The sequence below is a fragment of the Sus scrofa genome, chromosome 2, assembly GCF_054392235.1.
Source record: "Sus scrofa isolate SSC_HxYL_T2T_F1_AM1 chromosome 2, Sscrofa_HxYL_maternal_Yorkshire_Landrace_v2.0, whole genome shotgun sequence".
Classification (NCBI taxonomy): Eukaryota; Metazoa; Chordata; class Mammalia; order Artiodactyla; family Suidae; genus Sus; species Sus scrofa.
This window is the reverse complement of record NC_139384.1, coordinates 64,409,224-64,424,795: the sequence shown is the minus strand read 5'-3', so window position 1 is coordinate 64,424,795 and position 15,572 is coordinate 64,409,224. Positions and strand designations below refer to the sequence as shown.

The window sequence follows — 15,572 nt, the reverse complement described above, 5'->3', positions numbered from 1 at the left end:
GACCCATTTATATCTAGTGGAGATTTTGTTTTGTTATTTATTTATTTATTTTGTCTTCTGTCCTTTTAGGGCTACACTGGCAGCATATGGAGTTTCCCAGGTCAGGGTTCTAATCAGAGCTACAGCTGCTGGCCTATGCCACAGCAATGCCAGATCCAAGCTGCATCTGCAACATACACCTCAGCTCACGGCAATGCAGATCCTCAATCCACTGAGAGAGGCCACAGATCAAACCCCCATCTCATTGTTCCTGGTTAGATCATTTCCACTGTGCCACTGAGGGAACTCCTGTTTTTTTTTTTTTTTTTAGAATTAGATGATTAAAAAAATACTATACAAGGTGTTCCCATTGTGACTTGGGGAGTTGAGAACCCAACAATATCTCTCTGAGGATGTGGATTTGATCCCTGGCCTCACTCAGTGGGCTAAGAATCTGGCATTGCTGCAAGTTGCATGTAAGTTGCAGGTAGGGCTTGGAGCCCGTGTAGCCATGGTTGTGGCATAGGTGTGCAGTTGCAGCTCCAATTTGATACCTAGACTGGGAACTTCCATATGCCACAGATGTTGCCATAAAAAGGAAAAACAAAAAGCAAAATAAAATTCCTTACAAAACTTTTAGGAAAACCAACTTAAGGCTACACTGGTAAATCCACCCACATTCTTACTGCTCCTGTGAAAATGATCCCACCTAATGTAACCAGAATCACTTAGTAGTCAAAAGTTTTCTTTGAGACTAATTTTGATCAAAAGTGAAGTTGTGTTTAAAAAAAAAAAAAAAAACCCTCTGCTTCACTGGAAAATATCCCATTGTCTTCTAGTAGTCACCCCATCAGATGTACCACTTGATCACTTTATAGTCTTAAATAATTCACTTCAAATCTATAGGAATTAGTGGAGATTTTTTGGGTGGGGAAGGCTTCAGGTGCAGCATTTAGAAGTTCCCAGACTAGGGGTTGAATCAGAGCTGCAGCTGCCAACTTATGCCACATCCATAGAAACATCACATCCGAGCCATGTCAGCAAACTATATACCATAACTCAGGACAATGCTAGATACTTAACCACTGAGCTGGGCCAGGGATTGAACCCATGCCCTCATGAATGCTAGGTGGGCTCATATTCACTGAGCCACAACAGAAACCCCCAGCAATGTGTTTTTCATCCTTTTAATAATGAGACTGTGAAAAATCTATTTCTTCTACAAATATATCATTCACTATTGCATGCAAATTTTTCCTTGTTTAATTCCAACTGAAAGAAGCATATAATAAAATATGTCTATGCAAGAAAATAATATGTATTGATTTATATGATGGTAATTTCAGCTCATTTTGAAATTTTGGGAAGTTATTAGAAGATTAGCTTTTACATGATTTTCTTCTTTATGATATAGGAATTAACTGACTATATGTGCTGAATATACACATTTACAACTTGGTTTTCAAAGGGAATGGTATGGGTATATCCATAATCAAAATTTCATAGATAAGTTTTTTTTTCCTACTGGGGGCAAGACATGCATTAGAATTAATTTAATGGCTCTGAGAATAAAACATGCATTCTCTTCACAGTTCATTCAAGTTGCATGTTGTAAGGAACAAGTGAGAATATGGAAAGGACAGCATAAAAGAGGGGAAAAAGAGGATCTTCAATAAAATGTAAACAGTAAACCAATTTATTTAGTACATAAATACCTTGGGTACATCTAAACTTGCTTCCATCTATAGTGAATTTGTATTTTAATGTTTCTTAGTTTAGTTTAGTTTTGAGCAGTCAAAAAGATAACTATACTTATTTCAGAATTGCTACCTCAAAAATTTTGAGGGATAAGACAGAATATATGGTTTTAATAACTTAATATGCAAATTTCTATATATCCATCTAACATCTAAATAAATCAAGCATTCAGTGTTTATTATAGTGCTAATTTGTTAAAAACTTGACTCAGAATGGCAAATGGTTATAACTCATTCCCCTACAAATGTAAAATAATTGGAATTTTTTTCATCCTAAGGAGACAATGATAATGACATAATCATGTGTAAAAATATAATAGCTTCTTCCTGCTTGAAGATTTACCTCCTCTCAACTCACTACATGACTAAAATTTGAAGAAATTTAAAAATACAAAAACGATAATTGCTGCTTGAAACCAATTTCCAAACACTTACCGAGCATATCATATATTGTGACGTAAATGAAGACACATTTCACACACACACACGCACAAAAAATGGTAAGCCAATAAGACAATTAAAATAAACATGAAAATTTTGTTCTTTCATTGCAATGTACAAATGTATCATATAAATTCAATTATTTTTACTTGTATTTAAAAATAAGCTCTCTTCTTCAGTCACTATAATTACTGGCTTACTCCTGGTTATCACCTTCTCTTTACTAAAGTTACTTTCTAGATAGATTTTTCCCACTGAATCAGAATGGAATTTGCCATCTAACAGGATCAGGTAGGGTTCTTAAATAGAAAAAGATTAATAAATTCATTCCATTTAAAAATGATAATATAATACTAATATGATGGAAAGACTTACAAAATCTTGAGAAATTACAATTGAGAGAAATGTCCAATGTATGCCTGAGGATGAATCTTGTGACAATATCTCTATGGCCCCTTCTGGGTGACATTTATAGCCTCATAACCATATTATAAACTTCTCCAGAAAAATCATAAATATATTTACAACTGTATCCATGTTCCTTTAGAGGTTATCCCTCTACACCCATTCTTCAAGTGACTCAATCCCAAGTTAAATCTTGTAAATAAAGAATTGAATTCAGGGAGTTCCCATTGTGCACAGCAGAAATGAATCAATGAATCCAACTAGGAACCATGAGGTTGTGGGCCCAATCCCTGGCCTTGCTTGGAGGTTTGGGAATCTGGCTTTGCCCTGAGCTGTGGTATAGTCTCAGATGAGGCTCAGATCTGGCATTGCTATATCTCTGGTGTAGGCCAGCAGCTATAGCTCTGATAAGACCCCTAGCCTGGGAACCTCCATATGCTGCAGGTGTGGCCCTAAAGAAAACCAAAAACCAAAAACCAAAAAAAAAGAATTGAATTCATTATGTTGGTATATATCCTGGCAATAGCAATAATTCAGGCAGGGAAGTGAATATTTGGATTCTATCATAGATATTGAAATGTTTGCTCTCTAAGGCATGCCAAAAGAAAGTTCAGATAAAAAATAATTATGAGTTCTAGTCTTTCTGTTTAATCAGGTTCTTGTGGGCCCTCATTTACCTACGTACTTGGGTCATTATTTGTGATACATAGGGATACATGAGAAATTGTTTTAGGTACAATGTCTGAGGAAATATACATGAGAGCTGAAAAAAGTAAAAATAATTGGCCCTTTTTATTTGATCAGGCCACAAAACATTTCTATGGCCCTGTTTGGATAGATACAATGTAAGGTATCAGATGATAGATAGATAAGAAGAGAAAGAGAGAGAGACTATCAAGAGTTTGTGAAATGAGAGGATAAGTACTGGTGTCTCTAGGACCTGGATTTAATGTGACCCAGAGCTATGTAGATAGGCAATCTCTACAATTTGTAATTAGCATAAAGTAGTAGTAACAATACAGGAAAATCTCTCACTCTCTGACATCTCCAAGGTCTATATATTCCAAATTTTCTGGAATGGTGCCTTTCTGGGGAGACTCTCAACTGCAATTATCATTTATTCTCACAATCTAAGAAAATCTGGAGATGGTTGTGTTACTATGACTTGTGTTACTATATCTCAGCACAAGTCTCTCTTTGCCCTTCTCTCTATCATTAAATACCAACTAGTTGAGAATTCCTATTGGAATTATCTAAATAGAATATATATTGACAATATCATTTTCCACAGAGTAGTAAATATTCTTCTCCTTTTAACTGATGCTTCCCTGCATCTGCAGAATCATATAAATTTCTACCTAGAATTTTATGTTTCCTTCATGCTATATTGAAGGCAGTTCTTTGAATACATTATGACAAGTCATATTTGTATCAGATATACAATTGCCTGTATCTTCAATAAATAATCCACTCTCCTTACATGAACATAGTTAACTAGATATTTCACATTTCTCACTATTCCTAAGTTTGAAATCAGGTGTCATTTATATAAGGAAGATATATCCTTCATTTCTGCTCCCATAGATCCCATTATTTCTACTAGTTATACCTGTCATCACCATATTGTAGTCAATTATTTTTTACTATCACTCAATGGATCATTTAACTGGTTTTCCTTAAAAAAAATTATTGGCATACAGCATACCATTTTGTCCCACAGTTTCCTCCTGCTCATAAGCTTAAATTTATTTTTAAGCCTTTTTTTTTTCCAGCTGTGCCTGAGGCATGTGGAATATCTAGTTCACAGTGGAGGGATCAAACCCATGCCACAGCATTGGAAATGCCAGATCCTTAAACCATTGAGCTACTAGGGAAGATTTGATAGAACTTCACAAATTAAGACCATTGCTACTGGCAACTTAATTGGTCAATAGACATGATCAGTACTTTAGAAGTCACCCCTGTGCTCCCTTTCATTCTCTATCACCTGCAAAGAACCCTTTTTAGATTTTCTGATAGCATATATTCATTATGCCATTCAAATTGTTTTGTTAGGATTTCCCGTCGTTGCTCAGAGGTTAACAAATCTGACTAGGAACCATGAGGTTGTGGGTTCGATCCCTGGCCTCACTCAGAGGGTTAAGGATCTGGCATTCCCATGAGCTGTGATATAGGTCACAGATTAAGCTCAGATCCTGCATTGCTGTGGCTGTGGCGTGGGCTGGCGGCTACAGCCCTGATTAGACTTGGGTACCTCCATATGCCTTGGACGTAGCCCTAGAAAAGAACCAAATAACTAAATAAATAAACACAAACAAAAAATTATTTTGTTAGATCATGTGCCTTTTTGTGTGTTCGGCTTCTTTTCTTTAACATTATGTCTATTAATATTTCTGTGCATCTTCAGATTATTAATTGACATTGTTTCAGGATACTCCATTTCGTAGCCATTATTTTTGTTAATGGGAATATGTGAATACTTTAGTGTTTAATGATTGCAAATGCCACAGCTATGAATGTTTTTAAAGATGTATTTTCTTGACTTTATGGAAAAATGTCTCTAGAAGTAACAGAGAATAGAAGTTCTAAGTCATTGGGCATACATTTTCTTTTTTTCCTGGTATTAGGTAATGTGCACATATATATAACACATATGTAATGTATACATATACACATATGCACATGTACAAGATGCACAAAATGTTGGTTTGATATACATTTGATATACACCTTTAAATGTTAGCCATCAGTGGATTTTTCTTTTTTCTTTCATATAACCAGAACTTGTTTACTATTTTGTTCTGTCTTTAAAATATTTGCTTCTCAAATCATGTCCTAAGTATCCAAAACTCATTTTAATTCCATGTAATTGTTGGAATAAGCTTGCAAATTTTCCAAACAAAAATGTAGGGTATTGAGTATGATTGCTTACTATTTGCATGATAATTCATGGAGGAAGAAAATGTTTTTTACTTATTTTTTTCTCAATGAATTTTATTTCATTTATAATTGTACAATGACAACCAATTTTATTGCATTTCCATCCCAAACCCCCAGTGCATCCCTCCATTCCCAACTTATCTCCTTTAGAAACCATAAATTTTTCAGTCTGTGATTAAGTATCTGTTCTGCAACAAAGTCCACTGTGTCTTTTTATAGATTCCACTTGTAAATGATAGCATATGACATTGGTGTCTCACAGTCTGGTTAACTTCACATAACATGATAATTTTTATGTCTGTCCATGTTGCTGCAAATGCTGTTATTTCTTTCCTTTTAATGACTGAGTAATATTCCATATATGTACCACTTCTTCTTTATCTACTCATCTATCAATGGACATTTAGGTTGTTTCCATGTCTTGGCTATTGTATATAGTGCTGCAATGAGCACTGGAGTACATGTATCTTTTCAAGTCATGGGTTTCTCTGGATAGATGCCCAGGAGTGGGATTGCTGGATCAAATGGTAATTTTATTTTTAGTTTTCTGAGAAATCTCCATACTGTTTTCCACAGTGGTTACACCGATTTACATTCCCACCAACAGTGTAATGGGGTTCCTTTTTCTCCTCACCCTCTCCAGCATTTATTGTTTGTAGACTTTTTGATGATGACCATTCAGGCCATAATATTTTTTTATTTTGACTTTTATTATTGAAACATATATCACTCTATATATGTTTTAGAAAAATTAGAAACTCGTTAATCCTCTATTAAATCAGTATGGTAATGTTTTTGTTTTACAATTTCATGGATATTTTCAAGAAATTTTATGAAACTCTTTGTCACCTGAATTTTTGATTTGGAGGACACTGAATAGGACTTCATTTTCAAGAAAATTAAATGTGACTATCCATTGAGTTGTGTGATTTTATGAATACTTCAATGTGATTCAACATAGAAATTTCAAATAAATTTTAAAAATATAATAAAAACTTCATGATTTTGTTTAAATTCCATATCTTTTTTTCTTCTTTTAAAACAATCCAAATGCTATCACTCCATGCCATACTTGATTTTGTAGTGTCTTCTGGGGAGGTATGTGGCACTCAATACACAACTCTGTGCAATGTATTCTTGGGGAGTACAGAGGTATTTCAGAATCAATTCATTCTCTGGGATTGCTGAAGTCTGGTGGTCTGTGAGGAACTTGCTCTGTTCTGCTCTGACTCAAAAAATAATTGTATTGGCCTGTTCACACATAGTTACTGTGTCAGGAAGATGGTGGAATAGCAGATTAAAGACTGTATCCCATCACAGAAAATTGATATAAATAACCATGCGTGCACAAAGAGATCTTCACAAAAGCTCTGGATTCCTGATGAGTCATTATTGAACCCAAGTGGAACACAGAAATGGGAAAAGATACATACATTGAAGTAGGTAGGAAGGGCAATTTTATACTACCTGATCACTCCTTCCCCAATACCATCAAGCACATGGAAGAGAGAAATTTTATCTTCGTTAATGTTCTCTCAGGGAGAAAAGAAAGTCAAGTGAGCATCTGATTTTAATATAGACAAAAACATTAAGCCCACTCATTCATGGAACCTATGAGAAAATCTTCCCTTGATACCTGCATTCTTGCTTGCTCAAAATCTCTTGCTGGACTTATTGTTGAAAAGCTTTCCCTGTCAAATCTAGTCTATAAAAACTGAAAATAGTGACTACTCCTTCAATTTTTTAAGTACCAAATCAAGACTACCAGTTTTATGGAGGTCAGAAGGACATGACATTACTAAACCAAAAATAAAGCAGAAGATTGGACATAGTTCACATCTACCAACCCCAAACTCCCATCCATCCCACTTTCTCCCTCTTACCCCCAGCAAACACAATTCTGATCTCCCTGTCCATGATCTGTTTCTGTCTTGTTGATAGGATTGTTTCTGCCATGTATTAGATTCCACATGTAAGTAATATCATTTGGTATTTATCTTTCTCTTTCTGACTTAACTTCACTCAGTATGAGAATCTCTAGTTGCATCTGTGTTTTGCTGCAGATCGCATTATTCTTTCCTTTTTATGGCTGAGTAGTATTCCATTGTATGCATGTACCACATCTTCTTAATCCATTCATCTTTTGATGGATATTTGTGCTGTTTCCATGTCTTGGCTATTGTGAATAGTGCTTCAGTGAGAATAGAGGTGAATGTATCTTCTCTTAGGTAGAATATGATGGAAGATGGTATGTGTGTGTGTGACTGGATCATAATGCTGTAAATCAAAAATTAACATAGAACTGTAAATGAGGTATAATAAAAAATAATGTAATATCAATGCTTGAGCAGTCAAAAATCAAAAACATTCAACCCTAAAGAAATGGAGATCTAAATCTGACTTACAGACAATTCATAATATTTAATCTTGAAGAAGCTTAATGAGCTAAAAAAGAACACAGGCAATTAAACAAAATAAGAAGAACAGTATTTGAACAAAATGAGAAGTTCAAAAATAGTTTTAAGGAGTTCCCATCATAGCTCAGCAGGAACGGAGGTTTGATCCCTGGCTTCACTCAATGGTTAAGAATCTGGCATTGATGTGAGCTGTGGTGTAGGTCATAGATGCAGCTCGGATCCTGCACTGCTGCAGTTGTGGCATAGGCTGGCTGCTGCAGCTCCAATTTTACACCATCTTGGGAATTTCTATATGCTGCAGGTGCAACCCCTCCCCCCCAAAAAAATTTTAAACCATGTGAAACAAAGAAATTCTAGAACTGAAGAAAATAGTGACTAAATTGAAAAAAAAAATCAATAAAGACTGACAAGAGACATAACCCAAAGAAAGAATTAAAGACAGATTATTTTAAATTTTCAAGTCAGATAAGAACAAAAATAATATAGAATAAAAATGGGTTTAAAAAGCCTACAGAAATTATAGCATTTCATAAGCAACCAATGTATGAATTATGGGACTCCCAGAAGGAGCAGAGAAAGAGAAAGGAGACAGAAAGCATATTAAAGTAATAATGAAAAAGCTTCCCATATCTGGGGAGAGAAATGAACATTTATATATGTGAAGCCCAAGAACTCAAACTAAATTAACTTAAAGAAGTCTTCACTGAGACACATTATAATTAAAAAATCACATATATTCAAAAATCCTTTTTTTAAATGTAAACTCATTATTATCCTTTCCAAGTAAAAATTGTAGATAGTTCACTTACTTTAAACTATGAAAAATATAAGAACATTTATGGTATTATTTGCAATAAAAATACTTTGTTGAATATTTTCTAAATGTAATTGCACCAAAGTATTATTATCATTTTATTATTAGTTTAACAAGTGAAATTTGTTCTATAATTTTATATTTTTCAAAACAGAATGAAAACAATTAAAATATGTAGTATCTAAAGTCATTGAAAGATAACTCCCATATGTGTAATACTTAATAATTTATGCATATATATTTTTACTAAATTGACCACTTTACACTTAATTTATTAAATTTTTGGTCAATATATTCAAAACGGGGAGCTAAATATCTGTAGATAGATCATCACTGTGCAATTACTGAACTACAATATAAAACATATGCAATCTAAAAAACTTAGAGACATAATAATATTGGAAGAATAGGAGTAGATATATTTGTTTATTTCCCCATTTGTTTGATCTTTAAGTCACTTGTGGAAACATCTAATTAAGTTATAAGAGCTCCTTCCCCAAATTTGGCATATGGCCATCCTAGTCTTGTTAACCTACATTCCAAGTCTCGGTGGAAATTTCTAAGTTAATAGAAAAAAAAAAAAAATTTAGGCTGAATAGCCAGATAAAAAGGGCCTAGATTCATTGTTGTTCCTGTGTTTCTATGATGTATTTAAGATATCAATTGCAGAGATGAAATATTAATATGTAATCTTGTTTGGATAAGTTTCAAAGACATTCATTCAGAAAACAACTTTGTTTATGTGTTGATGGTTGGACTGCTGTCTGCTAATGAAGCCAGGAAGTGTGTGAAAATTCAGAGATAATAAAAGGTACTAACACTAATTGTAATTTTATGTTTAAATACAGCAGAGAAGGAGCTCATCAACAAGTGCTTAAAGAGTAGTTTATATAGATTTAAGTATTTCTGTGTATTATAAGGAATGAATATATCCAGGCACCTCATTAGCCCAGGAACTCCAAAATGAAAAACTTATTAGACTGAGATTGGCTTAAATAAGAGATATAAATACTTTATATTAAAATATTTGTCCTTAAGAATAAAAAAAGTAGATGGGCTGCTCAAGCACTTATTCACAGTTATGTTACAATGTTGTCATTTTAGATAGTGAGAAAGCAAAATAAAAAAATTCTTAATATAAAAATGTATTTCTTAATTTTATTTTTATTTTAATTTTTAAAAAATTGTTATAATTGATTTACGTTTCTTCAATTTCCCTTGTACAGCAAAGTGAGACAGTCATACATATACGTACATTCCTTTTTTAATACTATCTTAAATTTATGCATGATCGGTCAATTTTTAGGAACCACGATTGACTTCATAGAGCTAATGCATTCAAAAGTCCTAATAGTAAAACTTACCCAGTAACACAGTAACCCATCCCATACACAAAAGGGATGTCAGGATGGGGAAGACCAAGAATTTTAGGACATTTCAGGAAACTTAAGAAGAAAGGAGGTGATACATATTTCTGTGAAAACTAGTAGAGAGCATATTGTGCTTTAGAGACTTTAGAGAGTAAATATATTTCCTTCCTATAACGCTTTCAGCAAAGCTAATTGAAAAGGCTTCTTGGGTGAATCTACTCTATCACTGCACCTCTGAAAATAATCACACCAGCTTTATTTTGTAATCAAGAATGACTTTTGAGAGTAGTTTGATCAGAAGTAAGTAGATTTTAAAGTACAAAAATCTGTGATTCAGTGTAATAATCTGCATTGTCTAGGTTCTAGAGCACACTCTTCCATGTTTTTTCAACTTTAGCACCAAGCCACTGTGCAACCCTGAATAATTCAACTCATGTCATTATGATTCATTTTTTATCTTTTTTAACAATAAAACTATAGTTTTTAAAACTCTATGTTCTATAAAATGTATGAATCAGTAAAATTAAGCTTTTTTCAGTATTTTATTTTCAACTCAAAATATAAACATAGGAAAAAAGAAGTCTGAAATAAAGTTGACGAATATTGACTTCAAGAGATGGTTATATGTAACTCATTTTGAAATTTTGGCAGCATTTGTATGGTTTTATTCATCATATAGAATATATGTAGCTGCAGTCTAAATCGAACAGCAGATAATATGGTTGGTCCTTGCAAGTGAATTCTCTTAGGTAGGAACAATTTTGTATTGAGAGTGAAACATAAATTGCATTACATTTGGAGACTTTGGGAGACCATTTTATAATATAGTATGTGTGCTTATTGTGAAGTCAAGTGAAAATGTATTAAAATCATTTTACATGTAACAGAATATTAAAAATGAGTAAGCTATAAACACCAAAATAACTTTATATGTGTTTTAAGAATCATTCTTTTATTTTTTGTCTTTTTGTCTTTTTAGGGCTGTACCAGTGGCATATGGAGGTTCCCAGGCTAGGGGTCTAATCAGAGCTACAATTAAGAAACATTCTTAAAACATACATTCTTGACCTCCTACCACATATATAGAATCCCAATTTTAATGGCTTAATTTTGTATGCGTGTGCATGTATGTGACCCATTCTTTTATTTATTTATTTTGTCTTTTTGAGGCTGCACCCATTACATCATGGGACCACTTATACTATTTGAGAAACCTTGAGCAGATTCATGAAATCTACAAGCAGTGAGGTTTATAGATATTCAGGCATAGGTTCCACATTAAGTGAACCATTCAGAAATTCACTGAGGATGCAGACTATTATAACTTGGTTTAAATAACAATTGACCATAAAGGTTTCATTTTAGATTTCATGAAGAATGAGTCAAATAATGTGTGAGTTCCCCGTCGTGGCGCAGTGGTTAACGAATCCAACTAGGAACCATGAGGTTGCGGGTTCGATCCCTGGCCTTGCTCAGTGGGTTAAGAATCCTCAGTGGGTGTTGTCGTGAGCTGTGGTGTAGGTTGCAGATGCGGCTCGGATCCCTGCGTTGCTGTGGCTCCGGCATAGGCCAGGGCTACAGCTCCGATTGGACCCCTAGCCTGGGAACCTCCATATGCTACAGGAAGCGACCCAAGAATTGACAAAAAAGACAAAAAAGACAAAAAAAAAAAAAAAAAAAACTTTAAAAGATTTCTTGGATAATACTTAGCCTTCAAATATTTGCATTTTCAAATTTTAATCTCTGGCTTAAAAAGCAAGGTAACTTTTTAAATTGATAAGTTCATCTTTTAAGAGCTATAACACTTTTAAAAAATACACATTACTTAAATAAAAATATAATTTATAGTTTTATACTTAACTCACTTGCTTTTCTATCTGCTCTTAGGAAGAATAATATGAATGACTCATGGAAAATTATAATGAAACATCAACTGATTTCATCTTATTGGGGTTGTTTCCCCCTTCAAGAATTGGCCTGTTTCTTTTTATTCTCATTGTTCTCATTTTTCTAGTGGCTCTATTTGGAAACCTTTTCATGATCCTTCTCATCTTTCTAGACATCCATCTTCATACACCCATGTATTATCTACTTAGTCAGCTCTCTTTCATTGACCTAAACTACATCTCCACTATTGTCCCCAAAATGGCCTACAATTTCCTTTTTGGAAACAGGTCCATTTCCTTCATTGGATGTGGGGTTCAGAGCTTCTTCTTCTTGACTTTAGGAGGCGCAGAAACATTGCTCTTGACATCAATGTCTTATGATCGTTATGTAGCCATTTGCTTTCCTCTTCACTATCCCATCAGAATCAGCAGAAGACTGTGTGTGTTGATGATAATAGGATCTTGGATAATGGGCTCTATCAATTCCTGTGCCCATACCATATATGCTCTCCACATCCCTTATTGCCGATCCAGGGCCATCAATCATTTCTTCTGTGATGTCCCAGCCATGTTGACTCTGGCGTGCATGGACACCTGGGTTTATGAGTACACAGTGTTTGTGAGCACCACTCTATTCCTTTTGTTACCTTTCATTGTTATCTTATGTTCCTATGGCCATGTTCTCCTTGCTGTCCATCGCATGCAGTCAGTGGAAGGAAGGAAGAAAGCTTATGCAACCTGCAGCACCCACCTCACTGTGGTGACCTTCTACTATGTGCCATTTGCTTACACTTATCTACGCCCAAGATCCCTTCGATCTCCAGTAGAAGACAAGGTTCTGGCTGTGTTCTACACCATGCTGACCCCAATGCTGAACCCTGTTATCTATAGCCTGAGAAACAAGGAAGTAATGGGGGCCCTGAGAAGATTAATTCAGAGAATTGGCTCAGTGAAAATGTAGGCAAACTTTTTGGTAAGAATTAGTTCTTGAGTATAAATCCTGTCATCAGTGTACAGTAATTTAAAACATTACTTTATTATTAAATTTAAGAAGTAAAAATTAATCTGTAGAAGAAAATCATCCATGTCTAGAAAATATTTTCTTTTAAATATATATGTTTAAAGCTTCATTCTTTTTCTGTAGTGTATTTTCACCCATTAATTTCAAATGCATTTCTCTTTTGCTGATATGTTGTCAAGGAACATGCTTCTTTGTCGTGTAGTAATGAAACTGGGATCTGTCTAAATGAAGTTTTCATTCAGTATGAGTTCCATTATTTTCAATTTATTTTCTTATATGTTTTAAACAAAAAAGTGATGTTTTCTGAACATCTAGATCAAATTAAAAGTAAGAAGACCCCACATTCTTCTCATAGTAGACTCATAATTTGTTGGAAAAAATTACTCTTTTTAATTTTGGGAACTTATGTTTGAGATCTTTAGCTGCAACTTCATCTGTGATTCTGAAGTCCTTATACTATATTTATTTTAGAGTGCTGAATCCTAGACATGTGATTTAATATCAGCTATATCTGAGGAGCAATAAGAACTCAGAAGTAACAACAGAGATCAAGTCATTTGTGAAGTGATTTATAAGATGAGTAGGTCAAAATTTAATCTAATTATTGAGGATTAGAAATATCAAAACACTGATGCAAACACTCCCCATTCTTAGAAAATACTCAGTTTATTTCCAAGCAGTCACTACAGCTCTAGTATTAGATAATGCATCTCAGATGAGATTTTATTCTCACTCACTATATTTCATCGTTCTGCTGCAATGTGTTGGGAAAGTCAACTTTTATGAACCAATTTTAGTGTTCATTTTATGGCTTAGTCATTTTCATAAACAGTCCATCACTATATTCAATAAATATCTATCAGCTCAAGTGAATTTCCTGGGTGAAGTATTATACTGTCAATGAATGATCAGTGCAGAAATGTACTTCTCAGGTGTGGCGGGGACAGAGCAAGGTCATGTCCCACTCAAATTGCATGGTATAGCAAAAATAAAAACCTCAGTCCTCTTGTTCAGTGTGATATTTGGTGCTCAAATATAGTCCTTTTCTTCAAAATTAGTTTCTTAGTTATGAAATGCATTATAATTTACAAATACCATTTTGTGTCAATTTTATATATATATATATAAGTATACGTTATTATACATTTATTTATTATGAAGCTTGAGATTTCACCAGATTTATTTGCATCAAAATTTGTACTTTTAGAAATTATATTTCTATCAATGTAATTGAAGAATAATTTCAGAAACAGGAGCTAAATGCTCAGTTGCAATTAATTTTTGATCATTTTTAATTTTTTTTGGTCTTTTTTTGCCTTTTCTGGAGCCACTTCCTGCGGCATATGGAGGTTCCCAGGCTAGGGGTCTATCATTTTTAATTTTGAAAGGAATTTTCCTGCTTATGCTGCTTATGTTCCTGGAACTATTAGGAATGTTTATAGATTGTGAAAACATTGGACTGAATTTTTGCCAATTATATCAAAATATGAATTTTAGTGCAGATAGAGCTGGTGATGTTCAAGATTTTTTTTTTTTTTTTGTCTTTTTGCCATTTCTTGGGCCGCTCCCACAGCATATGGAGGTTCCCAGACTAGGGGTCTAATCGGAGCTGTAGCTGCCAACCTACGCCAGAGCCACAGCAACGCAGGATCCGAGCCGCGTCTGCGACCTACACCACAGCTCAGGGCAGTGCCGGATTGTTAACCCACTGAGCAAGGGCAGGGATCAAACCCGCAACCTTATGGTTCCTAGTTGGATTCGTTAACCACTGCGCCACGACGGGAACTCCGTTCAAGAATTATTTTTATGAAAATGTTTATCATATAAGTCTGTTTCATCCCATTGATTCATACAAATCCATTTCATGTAAATCTGAATTAATTTTAAATACAAATTTAATCAATGGCACTCTATTCCCCTCAAATTTCTGATAATTTGTGAACTTTGTTTCAAATATCTGTTCACTCATTTATCACTATATCATCAATTATGTGGTAAATTGATGTTAAATTTTTTGTTAAAAATTATAAATTTACTTGAAATAATTTTTCTTGTCCATCAGTGATTTTCAAAATAATTTTGTCTTTATAAAATCTTAATTTATTTTTATAAGACTATGAAAATTTGCTGTACAATGCTGAAATTGTTTTTAAAACCATAGATTTTGGAGTCTCTGATGAATGCTAATCATTCCCTAGTATGCTTTGTTGAAATTACCATTTTTTACTCTTATTTTGTAATAATTTACTGAAAAAAATTTACTGCCAAACTCCCTAATATTTCCCGTCCTTGCATGCTGGTGAAATAGTTAATAACTTTATAGATTACACAATATTGGGTTATGGGTTGAAGGGTATTTTATTCCAAACCCAGCCATAGGTCATTTCTTCTTCCAGGCAAAGATTCTTCTCTGTCCGAGGCAGTGACTATTTCTACCATTGTTGATGCATCTGCAACTGCTATTTTCATCACCACCACCAATCTGTGCTTAATTCCAACCCAGACAGTTCCTTGGGGTCCTGTGGTGCCCTGAACACAGATA

At 34.0% G+C, this 15,572-nt stretch overlaps 1 protein-coding gene across 1 annotated transcript; it reads left to right on the top strand.

Moving 5' to 3' along the window:
- The first annotated feature begins 12,031 nt into the window (after positions 1-12,031).
- On the top strand, positions 12,032-12,970 carry LOC100521433 (olfactory receptor 2L3-like). The gene has a single exon (XM_003123585.1). The coding sequence runs from the start codon at positions 12,032-12,034 to the stop codon at positions 12,968-12,970; it is 939 nt and encodes a 312-aa protein (XP_003123633.1).
- The last annotated feature ends 2,602 nt before the right edge of the window (positions 12,971-15,572 follow it).

Excerpts from the sequence above, each read along its gene's own strand:
- LOC100521433 (XM_003123585.1), top strand. The coding sequence starts at position 12,032 with ATGGAAAATTATAATGAAACATCAACTGATTTCATCTTATTGGGGTTG.